Below are 23318 nucleotides of genomic sequence, written 5' to 3' on the forward strand. Positions count from 1 at the left end.
AAGTACAGAAATGATGCAAATTCACAAACTCAAACATAGGTCTAAATGAGGTACAAAAAGAAGAACGTGGTGCAAATGAAAAAGTGCACTGCAAGAAACAAAACACATGCATAATTATCAAATGCTCTGCAAATAGAGAAATGATGCAAAGCACAAAATGATGCAAACCAAGAAAACATCTGCAAACGAAAAACGCTGCATGAGCAGTGACTACAGTGGAAGTGCTCCAAACCTGTAGGGGGCGCTGTGAGCAGAACAGCTCAATGCACAGACACACAGGATGGAGAGAGAGGGACAGAGAACAGCTGACTGACAGTGTTTCAAACTACAGAGGGAACAAACTGAAGTTACGGCATAGCACAGTAATGTGACTTTGACACTAGTCTGTTGTCTATAAACTCTGGCTGTCTGCAGGTTTGGAGTACTTCTGTTGGACTGACTGGTTCTGCAGTGTTTTTCGTTTGCAGATGTTTTCTTGGTTTGCTTTGTTTCTCTATTCGTAGAACATTTGATGATTATGCATTTATTTTTGTTTCTTGCAGTGCATTTTTTCATTTGCACCCCGTTCCTCTTTTTGTACCTCATTCAGACTTGTGTTTGTGAATTTGCATCTTTTCTCTACTTGCTGCTGTTTTCTCTAACTGAGACGCATTAGGCTGTTGCAATGTGTTGGGCCCTTGTCGGCCACCGTACTTGTGCACAAATGTGGACAGAAAACCCATAACTGGGTCTGAGGAGGTTAATATGACAGTAGAGCAGAAACAATACAGGTATTCAGAAGAAATAGTGTGGAAAAGCAGGTGGCACAACTGAACATTATCAGGTGATTGTCTATGTATGATAAACTGGTTTACACATTACATATGACTATTTGGATGTTCCATACATGTTTAACTGTTTTTTTTTTTGTTTTTTTTTCATCTTCATGCCTCAGAAGGCTAAAGATGGAAAAAGGTGTCTATATTATGGCAACTCAGCTTGATCCTCTTTTATCACACCATTATTCAAGTGATAAAAGTTGGGCCTGTTTCATGGGTTTCCAAAAGTTTATGCTGTAATATTATTCTCTGAACTGGACCACGGTGATAAAGATCACAGGTTTGAACAAAATGTGTGGGTACATGCCGACATCCACATGGTAGGCTTTGTGTGTGCATGTGTTCTTGGAGATGTTTGTGCCCCATCTATGTCTTCTTTAAGCACAGAGGGTTCATCCTCCAGCAGTGGCAGATGGTGTTGAAAAGTCGGCAGCGGCAGGAAGCGCAGGGGTCGCAGCATGGTACGTGAGAGGAGCAGCTCTCCATGAGGCGTCCACAGCGGCGTGCAGGGGTCATCGGGTCAGTTCGCAATTTCTACAACAACAGACACACATCACAAGTCCAATACAGCTACAAAAAGTATACAACCAGATAGTTTATGTGTAGGAAGAGTATAGTACTGATGACAGCCACTGGGGTTGGCTCCAAACAGACATGGCTCCAATAGAAATAGCAATATAATACTAGTAACTTTTATTTATTATTTTCAGCAGTCATTCAAGTCTCACTCATTTTACATGGACATTCTAATAAGTGATCAGATGTATCCTTGAATTTTGGTTCCATGAATTAGATCTCAGGATGAATAAAAGGCTAGTAGTAGTAGTAGTAGTAGTAGTAGTAGGGGTTAGTAATGGTGGTGGTGGTAGTAGTAGTAGGGGTTAGTAGTGGTAGTAGTAGTAGGGGTTAGTAGTAGTATTAGTATTAGTAGTAGTAGTAATTGTAGGGGTTAGTAGTAGGAATAGTAGTAGTAGTAGTAATACTTTATTGTCACTTTCATCATGCACCGTTTGCATGTCTCCTTCTGAGACCCAGGAAAGTACAAGTTTTGGCTTTTTTACTTTAAATAATTGTCTTAATTGGAAACAACACGATGCAGCAGTTTTTATCAGACACATTTTTAATTAAAAAAAAAAAAAATTCAAATGGAATGTCCTTTGCAGTGCACAGTGTTTTTTTAATTTATTTATTTTTAAAGCTGCAAAAATGCATTGCTGGGTCTCAGAATGATATGGAGAAAAGATAACCTCTACTTCTTATACTAAGCACACATCAATGACACTCCATTACAGTCATCTAAAAAAACTCTCTAAAAAAATTTGGACCAATGGCCCTGTATCTTACCGGCCAAATTCAAAGCTTTGGGAAATGTATCCAGATGCCATTTATTATCACCCAGTTCTGTATATTTATTCTATTACAGAAATAGCCCATGTTTTGGTCATATTCCAATCAGATCTGTAAAAAATTCAAATCCACACTTGATATCATTGATGCTTTCTGATTTATTTGATCAATCCACTTCCTATCTCTTATAATGGGAAAATTTTTCAAAGTCACACCAAATCCAGAATCAGATCTGAATGGAAATAATTTCATTATCTTGTGTTGACATCATCATAAAGAAGCTGTATACCAAGTTTTAAGTCAATCAGAACTGGAGTTTCAGAGAAGACGATTGAAATGTTTTCCCCATAAGAGCCCATGTTAAAGTTTCTGTGAGTTCCACATCCAGAAGAAGATCCTGATCAGCATGTGGACATTATGTTTTGGTCATCTCCCCATCAGGGCTGGACTGGAGAAATTTACACTGGATATCATTTATATTTACTGAGTTATTGCATCCATCCACTTCCTATCTCTGATAATGGGGAAATTTTTCAAAGTCGCACCAAATCCAGAATCAGATCCGAATCCAAATAATTTCACTAACTTTTGTTGACATTATCATAAAGAAGCTGTATACCAAGTTTGAAGTCAATCGGAATTGTAGTTTCGGAGAAGACGATTGAAAGTTTTGTGATGGACGCCGCATGACAACAGTAGCTTATGGCCTGTCGGCCAGTAAGCTAAAAACGACTGTCCATTTTGATTTCTAAACTTTACATATCATACGCCTTCTTTTTTGTATTTTTTTTTTTTTCTGGGGGTTTTTTTTTGTTTGTTTTTTTGTTTTTGTTTTTTTTTTTGTATTTTTTGTATTTGAAAAATTTTTTTGTATTTTTTTTTTTTTGTATTTTTTTTTCATACAGTATGTTTTTCTTCTTTTTTGTCTTCTTTCTTGGTCTTCTGAGTAGATGGTGTTGACCTGCATCTGGATCCAAATTTTACAAGGATTTTAAGGATTTTTCACCATTGGGAGTCAGTGAACTTTTGGACATTTTTCATGATTTTATTTTTCCAGTAAAATTACGCCAGATATTGCGCTGAAGAAAAAAAAATAGCACACACACATTTGCACAGCTCCTAATAATATCTATCAGCATGATTAATTAACTGCTGATCTGGAAGGTATTTCAACACTGAGAGCCTATTTTCCAATTCTTTTCTAAATCCACTATATTTTATGGCGGTCTCTGACCTCAACATTGAACAGAATAACTACACATATATTATTCACAGTCATCTGTTCATACACTCATAATAGGACAGAAAATATTGGTACTGAAATCCCATCCGTTCGATCCTACGTAACGTCAAAACAACTGACGACAGCAGCGTGTCACCAAATTGATCTATAACGTCTGTATTATTACTTCAGTACATTTATAGTGGAATTATTCAGCATGGGGGATTTGATTTAAGGGATGAAAATACAGAGCTGTGTTAAAAAGTATCAGAATAGAAGTTGATTAGGCCTCTTTATTCATTTACTGCCTCACACAGTGTATGTTGGTAAAATATTTATGTAAAATTATTAAATTCAGAGAGAAAAGTTGCCCTAAAATCTTCATTGGTTCTTTAACTTGCTGAACAAACTCATGAAGGCAACAAACTTTTAAAGTTACTGTGTAGCATTTTAAGAAGCTCTGCTGTTCATTGTTATGATAAGAAGGTCACATATGTTTGCATTTTGAGGTGTTTGCATAAGGATGTATGGTGTATGAATGCACATGAGTATGTAATGGGAACACATTCCTGCTTGAATGAAAAAGCAAAAAGGAGAAACATGTAAATCTGACAGATTGAAAACTAATATATACATATATACAAGGGCCGTTCAATAAGTTCATGGCCTCACCCAGAACAGAACAACACAGACTGATAATTTATATTTTATTTTTCAACATAATCTCCATTTACAGCAATGCACTTGGTCCATCAATGTTCAGGCATCACTATCCCATCACGAAAGAATGTAACATCCTGTATTATAACAACCAGTATTTCTGGGTGAGGCCATGAACTTATTGAACAGCCCTCGTGTGTGTGTGTGTGTGTGTGTATATATGTATATATATATATATATATATATATATATATATATATATATATGATTAAAAATATTAAAATAAACAGCTTTTTAAGCATTTTAAGAGAGAGAGAGAGAAAATTCAATAAATATGTTTTATTAGTCTTCATGGATACACAAATTGTGTTCTGGTGAAAGAAGCTGTGATGGTTAAGTAACTACCTGTACTATACATAACTACTTACTATTGTACTTATTATTTCTAATTATTTCAATTTTAAACATGTTTGTGTCACTACATTTCAAGAGCAAATATTGTACTTTTTACTTTAGGCAGTTTTATAGTCACTGTTTTTTATCTTCCTCAAGTCCAGGGAAACACTTTTCCACCTTTTATTTTTTGCACTAAATAATTTCCCTAAAAAACCTCTTTGATTTACAAGAAAATTCAATGTCACAAAGCTGAAAAGTTGGCTTTGACTTTGAAAAGCTGACTTTACAGAATAAGTAAGAAAACGTTTAGCATTAGCCCACCTCTGACCTCTCAGACCGCTGCAGTATATGGAGCTATTCTGGGCCAAAAGATTTGTACATGAAAAAATTTAATTTGAAACTGAAAATTCAAGTTTTGATCTTGAGTCTTGAAATAATACAACAATGTATTCAAATTAAAAATAAGTATATGAAAAGTTTTTTTCAGGTTAAATATAATTTTGATTCGGTTCGGCAATTCTTTTTGAATACAATTTTTTATTTTCATTTTTCCCTTTCATACATATTTTGATATTTGAGCTTTTCTTTTTTTCACTTGCTTGTTTTATCTTTTCAGATTCAGATCTTTTTTTTTTTTTGTTTCAAATCTTTTTTTTTCCACTTTCAGACCTTTATTTCACTTTCAAATCTTTCTTCAGTTTCAAAATCAAAACTTGAATTTTCAGTTTCAAATTTAATTTTTTCATGTACAGAGCCCCAGAATGGCTCCATACAGCCCTACTCTTTTGTTCAAATATGGTAACATCTAGCTCCAGTGATTCAACATGGTGATACCCTAATTGCAAACTATTAGTTTCAAAACTGCAGTTCAGAAACTGAGTGATGTTCCTCTGACTGCTAATTATACAATGTTGCCCATAAAGATTGAACTTTTTTTTTTTCCAGACACATTTATCTTTTTATTCAAATTTCATGAATAAATGACATTGCCACAATCATTTCCTGAGAAAAGGTAAAAATATTTTATTCCAACTTTATGGGTATGTATGTAGTCTATGATAAACTCACATTCTTGTTAAATGGTGCAGCCATCACAGTTGGTGGCTTAGATTTATTTTATTACTCAACTATCAAAGACCTGAACAGTCAGCAGCCTAAAGCATACTGATCTAAAATGTTTAATAACTTTTCAACAACAACTCCTATCAATACATTTGAATATTTCAGCCAAAATGCAGTTTCTCTGCTTTTTCAGCATCATCAAATGTGTCTTTTTTTGAACATGGAAACACTGTGAGCTTCTGTAACATTAAATAAAATCCATGTAGTTTGACAAATGACAGTGGATGTAGACACTCATTCTTATGTTCAATTAATTATATATTTTACTGAAAATGTTTTTGCTTCAGCCGTCTTTGTTTTGATATTATAACCTTTGAATTTTCACTGGAAAAGGCAAAATGCAGAAAATACAGTTGCCAAAAAAATTATTACCCCTTTGTTTTCCTCAATTTCTTGTTCATTTTAATGCCTGGTACAACTAAAGGTACATTTGTTTGGACAAATGTAAGGATAACAACAAAAATAGCTCATAAGAGTTTAATTTCAGAGGTGATATCTATCCATTTTCCATGTTTTCTTGATAATAACCAAAATCCCTTCAGTTCTTGCATCAATAGCTGGCATTGTACTGACAAAAACAGTGCTTTTAGGCATTACATGTTAATTTTTCTGTTTTAGTCACATGATACACACAAGAGCGAGGACTTGATTGCACAACTATTGTTTTTAAGGACTATTGATGGTCTAGTAATTTTTCCGTGACTGTAGTATTGTAATAAAAGGTTAAATGTAGAGAACGCTTCATCAGATAGTCACCACTAAAACAGATCTTTGAGGGTTAAATTAATACGTATTTCTTTCTTGCATATGGATGAGATGTGTGATTTACAACATACAAATACTTACAGTAGTGCGACTTTCCTGCGGTGGAGCGGTCTTTCGTCTTGCAAAGAGTCGTCTGGTCTTCCCTTGGCTCCAAACTAGAGTTGAAAACAACAGAGAAACATGTACAATCAACCAATGCGAGTCACTAATCTTAACTCTTGCCACTATAAACAAAAAAAAAAATCCCACCAACGTGTTTTGTTTTAACAGATTAAAGAGAAATGACAATGCTGTCTTACATTCTTCTCTCTTTGTTCTCTCAGAGCAAAACTTTATTGTAAACAGGATGTTCCGCAGAGAAGTAGAAACATTTCAAATCCACCACAAGGGAGTGAAGTGATGACTGTTACTGATGTGTTTTGTGCACCTTCGACAAAATTAATGACTACTGTGATGGTGCATGAGAAGATCTTCCTCCAGTTCCACCTGGGGAGGCTGTGGTGTTTCAAGGCCAAGCAGGATACAAAGTTCAAGTTCAGCTGCTTTCCTGGTTCTGGTTTCAGTCAATGTGAACTCAACAGCATTGTTCCTAACACATCTGTCTTCGCACGTCTCAAAATATTTTCACCCACATCTGCAATGCGCTGAAACTGATCATTAACCAAGAGCACATAATCGATCAACCTCAGAGAGGACTCCAAACACACCCCGTGCTCCATTTCAGCACCGCAATGTTATCATAAATATTCTCCCTTTATGACAGATAGATGTTTTTTGAGACTGTTCCTCCATTTCGCTGTAAAACACTAAGCATTTCACAATCTGGAGAGGACAAATGTCGTGTGTATTTGTAGTTTTCGCATATTTCTTTGCAAATTCAGTCCATGTGGGCAAAATATTTGATGGTAGGGTCATGTTTTATGTCCAAGTGTCCCACTGTAATCCAGCTGTAAATCATATATTTAGTGCGTTGAAAAGTTTAGTGTGAGGAGTGTAAAGATGCGGTGGGGAGTCTAGGTCCATGGTTCAGACCCTGCATTAATGTTTCCTGAGAGATCCGACTGCGAGTGGACAGCTCTAAGCAGATCCGTTCACATCTGGCAAATACAGTCAATGTACCTGGAGCCATTGCATATGATCAGCCTCTATCCCCTTTTATATGAAATAAAAAAAGCTGATCTATAGCATAAAACGTAGCTCAGACTTTCATTTCAGGTTAACCTTTTGCATTTGTCAGTGGGTGCAGACCCACCCACATCCCCCACCTACCCTGCTCCCCCTCAGGCAGAAGGGTCCACAGCCTCAGAGCTCAGACAAGAAGTCTGAGGTGCAGCTTATTCCTTGAGTCTATGAGGATCAGAAACACTGTCCTTAGTACTTTTACTTTTATTGCACTATGTCCCAATATACTGCTTGTTTTTTTTGTTTGTTTTTTTTAACCCATAAAGACCTACACTGTAAAAAAAAAAAAAATTCTGTTTTTACAAAAAAAAACAAAAAAAAACTGGCAGCTGTGGTTTCCAGAACAATACTGTAAAAAACATATCCAACTGTAGACATATTTACAGAGTAACATGTAGATTTAATATTTTAAACATGCAGATTTAATAGTTTAAACATGTATAATTAACACTGGATTTAAATGGTAAATGGACTGCACTTATTTAGCACATTTTCTCCACCTTCATGGTGTCCAAAGCTCTTTCCAAATCCACCAGGTCCAACTGGGACCAGTTTAGGGTTCAGTGTCTTCCATGGACACTTAGACATATGTACAGTCAGAGCCAAGATTGGAACCACCAACCCTTTGGTTATTGGACAAGCTGCTCTACCAACTCTACCAACCCATTCATTTACAAATTTAAAACGTTACATTGGTAAGTTTACTTTATATATATATATATATATATATATAGCCAAAAGTATTCACTCACCTGTCTTGACTCATATGAACTTAAGTGACATCCCATTTTTAATCAATAGGGTTTAAAATGACATTGATCCACCCTTTACAGCTATAACAGGTTCAACTCTTCTGGGATGGCTTTCCACAAGGTTTAGGAGTGTGTTTATGGGAATTTTGGACCATTCCTCCAGAAGCGCATTTGTGAGATATCACACTGATGTTGGATGAGAAGGCCTGGCTCTCAGTCTCCACTCTAATTCATCCCAAAGGTGTTCTATGGGGTTGAGGTCAGGACTCTGTGCAGGCCAGTCCAGTTCATCCACACCAGATACTGTCATCCATGTCTTTATGGACCTTGCCTTGTGCACTGACACATGTTGGAACAGGAAGGGGCCATCCCCAAACTGTTCCCACAAAGTTGGGAGCATGGAATTGTCCAAAATCTCTTGCTTCAGCATACCAAGAGATTTAGTATTGCTTCAGACCAAGGTTATTATCATGAACGAAAACTAATGAAATGATGAAAACTAGAATTGTAAAAACATTTTCGTTAACTGAAATCAATAAAAAGTATAATTGAAAGAAAAAAAACGATAACTAACTGAAACTGTATTGCAAGCTTATAAAACTAACTAAAACGTATAAAAATTATGGATAAAATTCCCTTCGTTTCGTCTTTGTCAAAGTCAGATTGATATGAAATCATTTATTTTGCTCTAGCAATTTTAACTGCTGGCACCATACGGAACTTCACGGTCCGTCACTTGTGTTCACTTGTGGTTTCCACTCATCTTCTGGTCCCCACTTTACCTGGAAACATGGAGACTAAAGTTGGGAGAAAGCAGCAGAGTCCTGTCTGGGGTTTATTTGAATACGACCACAGAGAAGAAGAGAAAAGAAACGACAAAACTAAAACTAAGCATTTAGAAAACAATGAAAACTAATAAAAACTAGCAAACCTGCTCTAAAAACTAATTAAAACTAACTGAATTAGAGAATAAAAAGTCAAAACTAAATAAAACTAAACTATAATGAAAAATCCAAAACTATTAGAACCTTGCTTCAGACTTGGTATTGCTTCAGCATACCAAGAGATTTTGGACAATTCCATGCTCCCAACTTTGTGGGAACAGTTTGGAACTGGCCCCTTCCTCCTCCAACATGACTGCACCAGTGCACAAAGCCAGGTCCATAAAGAGATGGATGACAGCGTCTGGTGTGGATGAACTGGACTGACCTGCACAGAGTCCTGACCTCAACCCCACAGAACACCTTTGGGATGAATTAGAGCGGAGACTGAGAGCCAGGCCTTCTGTCCAACATCAGTGTGTGACCTCACAAATGCGCTTCTGGAAGACTGGTCCAAAATTCCCATAAGCACACTCCTAAACCTTGTGGACACCCTTCCCAGAAGAGTTGAACCTGTTATAGCTGTAAAGGGTGGACCGACATCATATTAAACCCTATGGATTAAGAATGGGATGTCACTTAAGTTTGTATGCGAGTCAAGGCAGGTGAGCGAATACTTTTGGCAATACAGTGTATATATCAAAGCAAATATGCCGTTATTTCAACATTATGTTCTTGCAATTTAAACGGTACCACATTGTTTTTGAATTTATAGTTTTATTTTCTAAAAACAATTGAAATCCATCATTTCTACATCCAAATCTGGTTTTGTTCACATACTCTTCCTGTAAAAACTACAGCTACATTAGATTCAGTCGTTAACACAAAAATCTTTTCAAATAAACAACTTTGCATTGTATTGTCACTTACAGTTTTTTTATGTTGCAATTTTACAACTTTTTGCTGTTAATTCTACAGTCATTTTTTTTTACGGTGTAGTGTGACTTTTGTGGTAGTTCCCAAATGAATTTTTCTTTCTAATTAACTTTTCTTAAGTCATTTATCACCAATTATTGCCATATTTAAGGAACCAAAACTAATATGTTATGTTGTATAAATGTGAGATGGGGGTGGGATTTAATAAGTTTTCTTCTTCCCACTCCTTTCTGAGCAGTACATATTGAATTTATTTTGTTATTGCTAGTGTACATGGCAATTGCTCTTCTGTCTTGATCACCTTTGTTTATTAATGTATTTACTCTGCCATTTGTTCCTTGTACACAAAAGATGTTTGATTTTTTTCTTCTGCTCAAACCAAATGAATGAATATAATCCTCTGTATTTTGTTTTTTTTTTTTTTTTTTTTGTGGAAACACTGGTATTTCTTCTATTTGATTTACTGATCAAGTAGATGCTCATAAAAGCTCACATTAAAGTTGAAGGTTATTATATCAGAAATAGAAAAAAATGAAGAAAAGGTGACTTTTTCAGCAAATCTATCACTAACTGAACATAAACCCAGTGTCTCCATCCACTCCATGGGTTGTACTGGTGAATCAATGTTGTAGAAGATGACAGTGTTTCCGTGGTAACTACAGAGCCTCTGAACATCCAAATTGGTCATATCTGATGACCATGAAAAGATGACAAACTATTTTTACACCAATTATTTACATGTAATAGGGTTAGTGGATCTACAGGTATGAAACACTTTAAATCAGTAGATGGTTTTGGTCGACAGTGGATGTTTGGGTCTTTATGGGTTAACATAGCATTGTTATTTATTGTATAATTTCAGGTTTTTAGCACCCGTCTATTATTATCTACTTTTAAACACTGCACCCGCTAAACAGTTTTCGTTCTTTCATGAAAAATAAATGAATCTTTAATCTTGAACTGACTGGCTTTGCAATTTGAAATGTACATGTAAATTTAATTGTGTGGCTAATTTTTACGGTAGAATGTTTTGCTGCCTGTTCCGAGGAGATGATGTTATACTCTCACACTCCAAAGATATTACAGCTTTACTGAATTTGTTTACATGATCATAAAAATCTGTTAACAGTTAGTAATCAGATTATTGTAATATCCTGTTTACATGATCATTTGAATTATGTGATAACTCTAGAAATCAGCTTTAATGTACATGTAAACAGACTCAGTGTCTGGAACAATGAGTATGAGATTGAAGTGAAATAACTGACAGATGAGGTGAGTTTTTTTCATCTTATCCATTTCAGAACTGACTTGTGTTTGTTCACGTTGACCAGAACAACAGCTCTTATTAAACATTTGGCTCGTAATTCACTCCTGCTTTTTATTTTAGTCTAGCTTTTTCTTAATAAAAAAATTTGTTTATTTTCAGGTTTTGCCTTCCTCATCTTCAGATAAAATCTCTAAATTACCACATTATTATTATTCAGGATTCTATCACTTTAACAAAGTCCACCAGGACCTTTTACACGAGAACAGCTACAAAATAATGATTCAACTCTGTGATCCACAGATGGGATTATTTAGGTAATAAGCCTCACCAATTGCAATCATTTGAGGCCAGATATTTCTAATTTGTGCATCTGAGGCTACACTCCATGATTGTTTTCCTGGGTTGTTTTAGAACCTGCAAAACCTGTGGGAATCAGTGCATGTCAGTGGTTGGACAGATGAAACATTTGGATATTTCACTTGAAGATAATCCTTTCCTTGGGGTTTATTTTTCCCCCCATGATGCAAGAAAAAGGACACTGGGTCTCCTTTAAAAGTCTAAAATGCACCTGCAGGTACGCCTCCAACTGAGTCCCTGTAATGAGAGTCAGTTTGAACCAAGGTTATTATCGTTACCAAAAACTAACGAAATGACGAAAACTAGAATTGTAAAAACATTTTCGTTAACTGAAATAAATAAAAACTATAATAAAAAGAAAAAAAATCGATAACTAACTGAAATTGTATTGTGTGTTTAGAAAACTAACTAAAACGTATAAAAATTATGGATAAAATTCCCTTCGTTTTCGTCTTTGTCAAAGTTAGACTGATATGAAATCCATTTATTTTGCTCTAGCAACTTTAACTGCTGGCACCATATGGAACTTCACGGTCCGTCACTTGTGTTCACTTGTGGTTTCCAGTCGTCTTCTGGTCCCCACTCTACCTGGAAACATGGAGACTAAAGTTGGGAGAAAGCAGCAGAGTCCTGTCTGGGATTTATTTGAAGACAACAGAGAAGAAGAAAAAAGAGACGATTAAACTATAACTGAACTAAAACTAAACGTTTAGAAAATAATGAAAACTAATAAAAACTATCAAACCTGCTCTAAAAACTAATTAAAACTACCTGAATTAGAGAAAAAAAGTCCAATCTAAATAAAACTAAACTAGAATGAAAAATCCAAAACTATTAGAACCTTGGTTTGAAGTTTGCAAAGTCATGACATCAATTTCAGGAAACTTCTACACCATGGATGTCAAACGCAATTTATTTCAGGTGCTATGTACATCCCAATTTGACCTCAAACAAGCTGGACCGCTAAAATAATACCATAATAACTTATAAATAAGGGGGAAAAAATAGGAAATTTTTTTCTCTGATTTAATAATACAAAAAAAAAAAGTAAAATTGCAATATGAAAATGTTGAAAAAACATGAATAACCTGGAGATCCACTTATAACCAGAAATTTCTTAAGAAAAATAAGTAAAGTTTTAACAGTATTATGCCTCGTGTTATTATTTCTACATGTGTGTTACATTTACATTTAGTAATGGGCATCTAGAACTGAAAAATATAGCATTTGACTTTATGATTAAAACATTTTGCCCTTGACTGTCAATGTCTCCTGTGTAATTTTTGGTCTTTGCGTATTCATCCAATGGGATGGCTCAGACCCTGTGGAGGGCCGTATGTTTGACACCCCTGTTGCAGCCTGTTTAAAGACACAGGCCATACATACACATAAGTATTTAAAGACACAGATATTTCCCCCACTTCAATTTTCAATGTTAATATTGTACACACCAGATCATTTCAGAAAAGTTTTATCTACACAAACCTGCATAAATACGCCATCATACAGCACTATCACGGGGTTTAGGTTAGGATAAACTGAAGTTCCACACATGACCATGTATTTTTGTCACATACTGGGATGTACGAGACCCCCATACACACACGAGTGTGAGTTTTCCAAAATGTGTACTTTGGCCAGAGTTACTATCAGAAATAATCATTTGAGTGACCTAAACCCTTAATCCACAGTTTTTATGAGGATAAAATACAAAAATGCACGAGAGAATATCTGTTTTTCCAGATACCTGGCAACGTTTATACATGGCAACAGTGAATTTGGGGTTTGTAAACTTTTCCTCCTCTGGGAATGTGATAAGTAAAAGCTGAAACTTGGTACAGCTCCACCACATACAGAGCTGAGTCACATAAGCCCAGGTTAGACTCCTGGCTACTTGTTGTATCCCCTCTATTAACAATATGAAAAAAAGCAGAAAGTAAGTCTGTTATTCTGAAGTTTCATACCATAAAAATACAGAAAAACTGGGTGTGAATGCATATAACTGTGTATGTAAACTTCAAATTCAGCTGTAAAAAAAAAACGTGCCCGCACTTGAAAACCCTCAGCCTTCAGTCCACGCTAAAGTTTTTGCACATATGGACAGACAGACACACGGATGGACGGACAACAAACTGATGGCAATACCCTGCAGCAAGAGCCAAGGGTAACCAGGAAACCCACTGACACCCCTTCCTAAAAAAAAAAAAAAATATGTCAAAGTTCATTGCACTGCTGAACGAGTTGTTGGTGCTCACATCAGAAAGTGTCAAAAATTACACTTATTCCAGAGCTACAGTAAACGCATTAATGCTTTCTATAAAAACAAGCCAAGCAAACAAGAGTCACTGATCTGACTGTGGGCACGCTTCCATGTAGAGGCCTTCGGCAGAGTGAACAATAATTCCTTCATCAGGAAGGTCTTGTTTATAAAACTCTAAGTCGGAACAATTTGAGAGTCTGTTCTTCCTCCTTTCCTCTGCGGGTAAATGATTCTAACACAAAACTATATCCAAATGTTTCTGCAGAAAAAAGCACTACAGAATCCTTATTGTTTTTTTTATTAATCATGACTCCTTAGGTTTTAAAGTCAACAACAAATTAATGAAAGAAAAATACAGGGTGGGGAAGCAAAATTTACAATGAACATTTAGTTGTTTTTTCTCAGCAGGCACTACGTCAATTTTTTTGAAACCAAACATATATTGATGTCATAATCATACCTAACACTATTATCCATACCTTTTCAGAAACTTTTGCCCATATGAGTAATAAGGAAAGCAAACGTCAAAGAGTGTGTGATTTGCTGAATGCACTCGTCACACCAAAGGAGATTTCAAAAATAGTTGGAGTGTCCATAAAGACTGTTTATAAAGTAAAGAAGAGAATGACTATGAGCAAAACTATTACCAGAAAGTCTGGAAGATACTATTAAAGAAGAATGGGAGAAGTTGTCACCCAAATATTTGAGGAACACTCGCGCAAGTTTCAGGAAGCGTGTGAAGACAGTTATTGAGAAAGAAGGAGGACACATAGAATAAAAACATTTTCTATTATGTCAATTTTCTTGTGGCAAATAAATTCTCATGACTTTCAATAAACTAATTGGTCATACACTGTCTTTCAATCCCTGCCTCAAAATATTGTAAATTTTGCTTCCCCACCCTGTACATATACAAGTTAATTACACACTTTTTCTATTGCAAAAAAGAGCAGGAAGAACCTTTGCTTAAATTTTGCTTCCCCACCCTGTATATGTATATATATATAAAGAAAAAACAGGCCATTGTCTGTGTGTTTGTTTTACAGTGGGTGCCACTGCTTTGTTGTTTGTAGTGATGAATGATCACTGAAAAATGATGATGTAACAAAAGCAGAAATAATACAAACTCTGTCATTTTACCATCGATGGAACTACCTGGCTTAAAGTTTACTCCCATTAATCACTGTAAGGAACTGGTATCAGTTCCCTGACACCACCCAAAAGTGTATTTTATACTATTCTGTACATTTTGGCCTGTCATCTACATGTAAACAGTGTTTTAGATGCCAGAAAAAGTTCCCTGACACCACCCAAAAGTGTATTTTATAGTATTTTTCTGTCCATATGGCCTCTCATCTACATGTAAACAGTGTTTGAAGTCCCAAAAAGGGCTATTTTTAAAAAGATTTTTAAAAACTCAGTTTGTGTGTATCCATGTAGATAATGGCATCACACCATATTTTGTGCATGCTTATTATTGTTTTGTTTAATGAAGCTGCACCTAAAATGTCAAATCCAGATGTATAAATCAGTGTATGACCTGCAGTGGATTGAAGTTTTGCAGAAATCCAAATAAGATGGGTTTTTTGAGGGAGGCAAGCAAGAGGCACAAATGTCCCAGTGACCCTTTGAGAGCCTCATGTGGTTGTGCCCAGGCGTCAGTGATTCTCTGCAGATGACCCTGAACTACTCCTGCTACACATTCCAACACCTGGACATTTAGAAGCGCATCGCCCCCGTATCAGCCTCTTCAGATTTTGCAGAACTTCATGCATCTTGGGTTGAGACTGAATTTCCCTTCAGAGGTGAATAAAGTTAACCCTTGTGTCTGGATAAAATGCAAGTTTAAACGCACCACCTAAAAACATTTCTCTCAGATGTGACCTCTTTCCCTTTACCTCATGATTCATGGCTGCTCCACCTCCCCTTTATATCTAACCCACCACCTTTAGCGTATCTAAGAACAGATGGTTAGACATTTCACTGAGAATGCCTTCATGCATGCAGGATGCATTCCTGTCTATATTATTCTTTTTCCCCTTGTGATACGAGGTTTATTTTGAGGGGGTACCACCTTCGATCTTCTAAAGGGTGTATCTCCTTTCTGTACCTACCTGGCCCACTTTCATAGACTTACTCAGAAATAGTTGCATTTTTGATTCCAAGGCTCCCTCTTATGATGCCATATATTGATATTCTACAAATATCTAAACCTCCAGATGCTGCTACAGCAGCTGCTGAACTCACCCCTATTTGCCATCACCTTGCACCAGCAATATTTCCTAAAAATCACATCAAAGGTCTTTATCAACTTATATATCATTCATGCATATAAAACTTATATAGTGCCTTTAATACACATCCAGCTCCATATAATGACCAAACATGACCTTTGACCTGAACTCATTTGAATATCATATTGGACTAGAAAAGCACTCGGAGAGCACAGACCTCCACCAAGGCAGATCAGTGCCCCCCACCCCCAAAAAACAAATTATCATTTGTTCCTTGTGCCAGTATCAGCATTTCCTGAACTTTTCATCCAAATCTGTCCAAAACTTTTTGAGTTATCTTGCACAGACAGACAGACAAACCAACCAACACTGGCGAAAACAGAACGTCCTTGGCGGAGGTAAAAATATCGCAAAATCATCAGGTTTGACTTTTAATATCTAAAATAACATTCTTGCCCACCTTGTAAATTCTACTGCTTGAAATATGTTAAACACACTATAGTATTTATACATAAAATACAGTCGCAGAAAAAATTCTCGGCCCACCCCTTGTTTTCTTCAGTTTCTTGTTCATTTTAATGCCTGGTCCAACTAAAGGTCCGTTTGTTTGAACAAATATAATGAGAACAACAAAATAGCCCATAGCAGTTTAATTTCACAGCTGATTTCTATCCATTTAACATGTTTTCTTGATAAAAACCAAAATCACTTCAGTTCTTACATCAATATCTGTCATTCTACTGACAAAAACAGTGCTTTTATTTGTTCCATGTTTTCTTTTCTGTCTGTTTTAGTCACATGACACACACAGGAGTTAGGACTGGATTGCATAACCATTGTTTTTCATGACTTTTGATGGTCTAATAATGATCTAATAATTTTTTCCGCAACTGTATATCAAACTTAAGAATCTACGAGGAGGGCAAGATGTTCAATTTTAAGGCAAACTAAGAAGTTTTAAAGAATACATTCCATGCAGAAGTGAATGGAACATCCCAAATGATCATCTAAACATGTCTTAATTACAAATATTTGTTGTTTTTATGATCATAAGTGTTTGTTGCTTTAATGGGACTCCTTTCCAGTCGAGTAAATCATGTACTGAAATCATAAATCACAGACTTAAGATAAGATAAGATACACTTTATTGTTCCCGCGGGGAAATTTGTTGTAGGCAATAGTGCACGGGGGCTGCAACGCCATACAGAGACCATAGTACAAACAAGAGGACATGTCAGTGCAGACCCATAATAATAAATAACACTTAGCATTACAGACATTATCACACTAAAAGGAATCTATTTTGGAGATGATTGATATTATTGTTTTGCTTTAGTAGCTGTCATACATCACTGAATATGGTCCACAATGATTTTCTAGACATGATTATCACCTAAAATGTGCTCAGTGCTCTTATTTGTGTCTTTGTGCATAAGAAATCAATCTCAGTGAATCCAAAGGAACTTTGTGTTGGTAAATGACAGTTGTTCAAATGGACAGGATTTCAGTTCTGTTCAACATGTTGATGCTCATATGAACTATGTTTTCAGCTCAAAAATGAACAATTTCATCACAATTAATGCTATATTTTCATGTCACAAATGGAAAAGTTCTGTTTGAACTGAATTGAGCTGAAAAACAAATCTTCTGTTCTTTTAGATTCCCCAGTTTTTCTTCCCAGAGTCTCTCCTACATATCACATGTTTTATTTGTACAGGTTCAGTCTGGAGTATGGTGCTGATCCATCCTGCTTATGTTCCACCAATACATACATGAAGAATGGCACACAGCACTGTTTAAATCAGCTGTTTTACAATAAGAAGCATTTTTATACAGAAAGAACAATTCTATATTGTTCTTTCCTCTTTAGTCTGATGATAAACTATCCAATAAATAATTGTGATCCTAGTTTTTGCACAGGGATCATTAGTGTAAACGGTGACATGGCTGCAGAGCATCAGTATGATGGGATCCACAACAACTATGTCACATCCGTCCACTGACACATTTAGTGTTTTTGTGTCAGCTGGGATTGTTTTAGATCCACAATTCTAACATTTATGAAGAAGAGCAGAATTAGCAATAGTAAGTCTATAAGTTAATTCCTAATAAAGTGCTGGTACTGACCAGAGCATCATGGGTAATGTCATGTCCGTCCACCGGCAAAAGTTTTCACATACATGTGCTATTCCAAATCCAATATTTATGAAAATAGAGCTTCCACTGTCAAAGAATATCAGTAGTCTGTGCACAAATGGATTAGCATTATTTACACACACTTCTATGACTTTAGGACAACTGTTTTTTTTTTTTTGGACAAAAATGGACACTCATTTGACCCCCTAAGGAAATTTTAGCCGATTTGCATTTTACTGAACAGGACACATCTATTTTTTAAAAATAAATCCAAAGTGGGCAAAACAGATAGGTTACCAGAACATGTCCTTAATTACCAGGACGCACAACGACCTTAGTGTGTCTTCACTTACCTGCTTACTCCATATCCAAACTGTCAAAACTTTAGGAAACAGATACAAATATATGTGTCATCTTTGGGTCCAATTTAACACAGGTGACATTTCCCATCATGCATCTTCCCTCTCTGATATTACATGTGCTTCAGTGTTTGTGGTAAAAAGCAGAATTTAACACATGACAAACTGTAGAACATTTTACTACTATTTTCACATGCAGAGTAATATCAATCACATCTAATAAACAGACCGTCATAGAAAAGTGATAAACTGGTGCTTTTATTTTGAAGGTTTTATCAGTTATCTGACTTCTTCATTCACTATCTCTTCTGAACATGTGCAGCCAAACATTAAACCATAAACTTAATTTTATAATGAAAACAACACTAGATTTGATAATTGGATTATTTGGTTTAAAGGGATTTTCAGCTATGAGTAAATATATGTAAATGTAGGTCTTAAGGCTATAAATGTGGGGTTATTTCTGAGGCAAATACAGTTGTAATAAACTGTAAAATGAAAGTGTAAATCTTTAAAGAGTAAAATGGTTTTGGCCATTATATGATCTGTATTTTTCTCCTCAGATATGATTAGTTTTTTTCGATTAGTGTTAAAATCTAAAACTTTGTTGGTTTGCTGTGACATCAGAGCTGTTTGACACACAGAACTCTGCATCTGCACTTCTAAAACACAGCCATGCATGAACAGAATCCCATTATACATCCACATAATATACTTTGATTAAAACACTCAGACGCATGTATAAGCCATATGGACAGTGTTATAAACGACAGTCAGATCTGTTTATTGTCTGATGCACTTGTGTTAAATTGTACTGATGTGAGTGAATGTTTTTGTGTGTTTTTTTGCTGCCAAGCTAAAGCTGATTTGCATAAACAAAACAAATGAGTAAACTTTTGTCCACTGGAGGCCAGTGGAACATAAAATTATAAAATTCCCATTACTGTACTGTACTGAGTGTTTACTCTCAAACAGGATGACAACAAAAAAGTTTTATCAAAGTAGATCATGTTTACAATTTAAATGGAGTTGAACTTAATAATATTAATATCAAACACTTGTATATAGTTTCTTTTTTTTAATTTTACTTTTTTTTTTTTACATGTTTTGTCTCGTATTCATAATTTATTAGACAGACAACATCTACCGGCAAAGAATTCCTTGTATGTGTTAACTAATGTACATTTGGCAAATAAAGATGATTCTGATTCTGATTGTAAAACCATTTATTGATCAATTTTTGGAAGAGAGATCAGTTGGAGCTAATTTTGTAATCTAGGAAAGACAAAACAATGATGTAACAAGTATATTACACTATTTTTGTTGCATTTCTAGCCTCCTACATGTATTTATAAGTACACTACAAACAAAAACTTAGGGATTTTTTTTTTTGTTGTCATTTTGGCCATCTGTAAATAAAACAATGTCTGGTCACTAAAAACATGTGTTTCAATTCAGTTCACACACAAAAAAGTAAAAAGCACCGTGCAAGAATCCAGACTGAAAAAAACAGCCCTAAAATTAAAAATGTTCTTAACTTTTTGTCTGTAGTGTATGTAAAAATACCTTTTTCTCTTCATCATTTTATAAACTTAAACCAGACTCAGAGCGTCTCGCTTCCTTTCTGTTACACATTTACCTTTTTTTTTTTTTTTTTATTATTTACTGCAACATAACTCTTCATTAATTCCACATTAACCCTTTCATGCATGAATTATTAGAACCTTAGTCAATATTTTTTCTTGGACAATTTTATTCCTCTTCAGGCATGAAAAAAACAGTGCAAATGAATTTTTTTTATGAACCTATTTTTCGTGCAGTCACACAAAAGTCCACTCAGCTGGACACCATGTGTTTAATTTTTGGAGCAAAGAAACATGTATTTAAAACTCATAATCAAAAAGCGATAAACTGTGTGAAAACTATGAAATAAAAACATTTTTAATGCTGCTAATTGCTAAATCACTACTGTTTTCTTACATTTTATCAAACTCTAATATTAGTTATTACTCATTTCATGGAGATAAAATCCTCATCAGACCCAGGAATTTGACAGTTTTAGCTTTTTTACATTAAAAAATGGTCTTGATTGGAAACTGCATAATGCAACAGTTTTTTCAGATACATTTTTAAAATGATTTTTATTTATTGATTGATTTTTTAATGGAATGTCCTTTGTAATGCACCGCACATTTTTTGAGTAAAACTGTCAAGCGTTTATCCCCTACAGAGGACAAAATGCATTAACGGGTCTCAGGAAGATATGCCCAAAAAAAAAAAAAAATTGTTTCAGAAAAAAGCTTCATTTTACTTTTATTTTCATGAAGCTGCATGTAGTTTTTCACTGTAATTTGTGTAAAAAAGTTACATCTCTTCATTCCTGTTTCTGATTTATCTGTTCTTCTTCTTGTGATTTTATTACAAATGTATTAGTGTGAGTGGTGCTCGCCTGAGGTCTTTTAGTGAAAAAACACAGGACATTATTATATTTTAGTTACCCTTTCATGCATGAATTATTAGAACCTTAGTCAATATTTTTTCTCGGGTAATTTTATTCCTCTTTAGGCATGAAAAAAACAATGCAAATGATTTTTATTTTATTTATTTATTTTTTTTTATGAACCTATTTTTCGTGCAGTCACACAAAAGTCCACTCAGCTGGACACCATGTGTTTAATTTTTGAAGCAAAGAAACATGTATTTAAAACTCATCATCAGAAAGTGATAAACTGTGTGAAAACTATGAAATAAAAACATTTTTAATGCAGCTAATCTGATGTTTTCTCACATTTTAACAAACTCTAATACTAGTTATTACTCACTTCATGGAGATAATATGCAAAAAAAAAAAAAAAAAAAAAAACTTTTGGTTTAAGAAAACTGTTAATTACAGTTTAATAACAATTAGCAACTGATTTCCACTCAAACATGTTAGTGCAGATCAGGTTTATCATGAGCAGCAAAGTCACAGTAATTGTATGAACTGCAGTGTATTATTATGGGATGGTGCATAAGTGTCTACTGTGTTGGATGATATGGAACTAAAACCAAACCCATGAATATACAAGAGAACAGCTGGAGAAGGACTGACCACTGTGCATGAAAGGGTTAAATGCAGATAATAAGTTTCTTTTTTTTTTTTTTTTTTTTAATCTGTCTATAAACATGCTGATTGTTGTAGATTCCTGTCCTCCGTGCACATCCATCCTTCCTTCCTTCCCAAACCTTCACTGACCCTTTGTAAAATGGCTGAAGCCTTCTTACCTGTGTCATTCTCAGTGTTCCTGCCGTCTTTCCTCACATTCTCAGCCCAGGACAGAGAGAAGGAGAGCAGGAGGAAGCACAACAAGTGTTTTCCCCTCATGTTCTTTGAATGAGGATCTGCAGAAGACAGGGGCGAAAGGCTCACATCCACCAAAAAAAACACACACACATCCGACATTCACCACTGTCACTCACTTCTTCTTATTATTATTCTTATTATCTAATGTATTATTATTAATGTCCTGTCTTCTGTTGATGCCTTCTTTCGTGTCTCCTTCTGTCCGTTCCGACGTAACACTGTCTCCAAAACTCACGCGACCCCACGACAAAGACCGAAACGCGCCGCCCCCACGTGACGGACAGCCTCACTACAGGACACGATGATGATGATGATGTACGGCGGTTACCATGGCAACAGGCCGACCAGACACGAAAGCAGTAAAGATGAACTATGTTTTTAATAACATAGACGGACCGGTTCTTTTTACTTTTCAGAAACAGAAACAACTTAAAATCTGATGAACATGAGCACACATTAAATTAGTCGCAGTAATTAGAGAAAGAGGGGGAAAAAATGAAATAAATATTTTGAACGCATCATTGGAGTTATCTAAACTAAACTTTAACCACTGACTACACTGGTTTTACAGCTGGAAGCGTCACTGCTGTTTCTATGGTTACCTGACTGCATCTGTTCTAAAATGAGCAAACAGGCTACAGGAATTATTTTATTTATTTATTTTTACGGTTTTGCCATATCTTTATTCTGTATCTATCTTTATTCTATTGCTTTTATTTGGTAGTGGTTTATTGTTCTTATTTATAAGTTTTATTTAATTTTTTTCATTTTGTTGTTTTTACTTGTATGGCTTTTTAATCCTGTATTTTATTCTTTTTATTTGGGTTTTATTTATTCTTCTGTATAGCACTTTTTTCTTTTTTTGTACAGTTTCTATGTCTTTAAATCTATTCTGTATTTTATTCTTCTTTTTTGGTTTTAATTATTCTTTTGTACAGCACTTTGGTCAACTGCAGTGTTTTTAACCCTTTCATGCACAGTGGTCACTCCAGTGGTCAGTTCTTCTCCAGCTGTTCTCTTGTATATTCATGGGTTTGGTTGTTTTAGTTCCAGATCAGCCAACACAGTGGACACTAATGCATCATCACAAACACTGTAATTCGTACATTCACTTTGCTGTTCTTAGCAAACCTGTTCTGCAGTAACATGTTTTAGTGTAAATCAATTGCTAAATGTTATTAGACTGTAACTAACAGTTTTCTGGAAAAAAAAGTTGTGTTTTTTTTCTGCATATCCTCCTGAGACCCAGTAATGCATTTTGTCCTCTGTAGGGGACAAAAGTTTCACAGTTTTACTTTTAAAATGTTGCGCATTACAAAGGACATTCCATTAAAAAAA

At 35.2% G+C, this 23318-nt stretch overlaps 1 protein-coding gene across 1 annotated transcript; it reads right to left on the minus strand.

Annotated features, from left to right (window-relative positions):
* Nucleotides 1-846: 846 nt before the first annotated feature.
* asip2b (agouti signaling protein, nonagouti homolog (mouse) 2b) lies at nucleotides 847-22207 on the minus strand. Its single transcript, XM_030159621.1, has 3 exons — nucleotides 21902-22207; nucleotides 6412-6485; nucleotides 847-1352 (listed from the first exon to the last, which is right to left on the minus strand). Exons 1-3 carry the CDS (start codon nucleotides 22077-22079, stop codon nucleotides 1185-1187), a joined length of 420 nt encoding a protein of 139 aa, XP_030015481.1. The 5' UTR covers nucleotides 22080-22207; the 3' UTR covers nucleotides 847-1184.
* Nucleotides 22208-23318: the final 1111 nt, after the last annotated feature.

Source organism: Sphaeramia orbicularis, chromosome 17 (assembly GCF_902148855.1).
Source record: "Sphaeramia orbicularis chromosome 17, fSphaOr1.1, whole genome shotgun sequence".
Classification (NCBI taxonomy): domain Eukaryota; kingdom Metazoa; phylum Chordata; class Actinopteri; order Kurtiformes; family Apogonidae; genus Sphaeramia; species Sphaeramia orbicularis.